The sequence below is a fragment of the Sinocyclocheilus rhinocerous genome, unplaced genomic scaffold (genome assembly GCF_001515625.1).
Source record: "Sinocyclocheilus rhinocerous isolate Xijiao unplaced genomic scaffold, SAMN03320098_v1.1 scaffold576, whole genome shotgun sequence".
Taxonomy (NCBI): Eukaryota; Metazoa; Chordata; class Actinopteri; order Cypriniformes; family Cyprinidae; genus Sinocyclocheilus; species Sinocyclocheilus rhinocerous.
In genome coordinates this window covers 641840-643976 of record NW_015662167.1, presented here as the reverse complement: position 1 = coordinate 643976, position 2137 = coordinate 641840, and the positions used below count along the sequence as shown (strand labels likewise).

General features: G+C 35.9%; 1 protein-coding gene across 1 annotated transcript in view; it reads left to right on the top strand.

The window, feature by feature from the left end:
* Positions 1-2137, top strand: part of LOC107727756 (phosphatidylinositol 4-phosphate 3-kinase C2 domain-containing subunit beta-like) — a 47069-nt gene that overhangs the window by 20986 nt on the left and 23946 nt on the right. Inside the window, exons 12-13 of the mRNA XM_016537713.1 lie at positions 463-585; positions 1059-1226. Of these exons, the coding sequence (XP_016393199.1) occupies positions 463-585; positions 1059-1226 (291 nt within the window). The remainder of the gene's footprint in view (positions 1-462; positions 586-1058; positions 1227-2137) is intronic.

Below are 2137 nucleotides of genomic sequence, written 5' to 3'. Positions count from 1 at the left end.
TCTTTGCGTACAAAAAGTATTCTCGTAGCTTCGTAAAATTATGGTTGAACCCCTGATGTCACATGGATTATTTTACTGATCTCCTTGCTATTTTTCTGGACGTTGATCGTGTTACTTACATTGCTGTCTAAATCTTGACAATGCAGCATTCACTGGAGGTCTTTGGAGTAGCGATGTCTGATTTGTGAATGGGTCATTCTTTTGAATCAAATCATCTTGAAGAATCAGTTTGTTCAGTGCATAAAACTAGAATGAAATAATTCCCACATCTGACTCATGGAGTCTCTGAGTTTAACTCAATTTGGTCACAATGCTTATCAGGTTAGAAGCAGCTCCCTGGAAAGGAAGGTTTTCAGTGATTTAATGTCCCAAATATCTTGGCTTCCGTTAGGTGTAATTTGCTGCTATTTGATGATCTCACCCTCTTTGTCTTTCTCTCTTTTTCACATAACCCATCTACAGCTATGAACATTTCTTCCTGTCCTGTTCTCTCACCCATGGCGGAGTGGAGCTTTGTGCCCCCCAGCACACCAGTAAACAGTCGGTCAGCAAATATCTCTTCCACCTGGTGGTGTGGGACCAGAGGTGAGCCTGACGCCAATCCCCACACACTACACAGTCCCATAGATACTATCTCTGAGGTTTGTCGAAAATAAATGGCCTAGTGTTTGAACACGTTAGATCTAAGCTTGTTTACCAAGTATTTCAGACGTCATATTTGAAAATAGCACATCCAGCTCAGCTTCCTGTGGCTGTTTTTGTACTCTGCCGCCTTTATTGTAGAGTTTTGGTATTGTTCAGGGATATTTTAGTGGACAGTTGTCACTTTTTTTCCCCATCCTGGTGAATATATTTAGTCTCATGCATGTAGGTGTGAGTTTATACTATTATAACTCCCAAGTGTAGGTGTTTAAAAATAAAATGTTTGCATTTGTTGTTGTTCTTAGTTTTGAGAAAATGTTCGAATTCCAAATGTATCCTTTACGGAAGCATTATTTCAAAAACATGTTTCAAATTGGTATTATACTAATTTTAATTTTGTCTTTTTCAAAATACAGAGTTTGCTTCCCCATCCAGATCAATCAGTTACCGAGGGAGTCACAGCTGACTGTGACGCTATATGCCACCTCTCTACCGCCCCCTGGAGGTGCGGAGGAAAAGAACAAGCAGAAACGCAGCATTGAGGCTTTGGGTTGGGTCACCATGCCCTTATTCAACTTCAGACAGTAAGCATGGATATGTCTTTTTTTAATTGCTGGCAGACTTTCTCATTTTGTGCATTTTTGTCATTAATGATAATACCATGAGTGCATATTATACTGGAGGGCATGAAAACAGGCTCTTTAAGCACTAGAGTTCTGCTGATACTCACCTCCTACAGCAAACCAGTTGTGGTGATCAGAACAGGCTGATGTCTGCAAGTCTAGTGCAGCCTACAAACACCACAAACACGCAAATTAGTGCAATTTTTTTTAAAATGTGCACCAGTTCCTAAGCAGAAGTGGCAAATTGAAAAGCTGATTGATATATATCTAAAGCTGTGTAAATACAGAAGTAAAATGAATTTGAAGACACACTGAACAAACATTTCATAGTCAAATGCACATCTAAGTCCACCTAAATAAATATATGTAATATGTCATACTTGAAACTTTTCGTCCTTTTGACTTCCATCTTCATGGAAGTTTGATCTGTCACAAAAAAGATTACGTTATTGATTTTGTATCATTCTTAGGAAGGCTGACATGTTTGTTTACAGGATCCATAAAAAAATGACTAGCAAAAATATAGTGCTGTCAAATGATTAATCACGATAATCGCATCCAAAATAAACGTTTTTGTGTACTTAACATCTGTGTGTACTGTGTATTATGTATATAAAAATACACACACATACAGTATATATTTTTAAAATATTTACATGTATTCGCATGTATATATTTATATTCATAAAATCTATATTATATATAAATATATTTAATATAAACATAACATTTTTCTTAAATATACATGCATGTGTCTATATTTATATATACATAATAAATATACACAGTATACACACACATATATTATATAAACAAAACCTTTATTTTGGATGCAATTAATGGCGATTAATCGTTTGACAGCACTAAATATT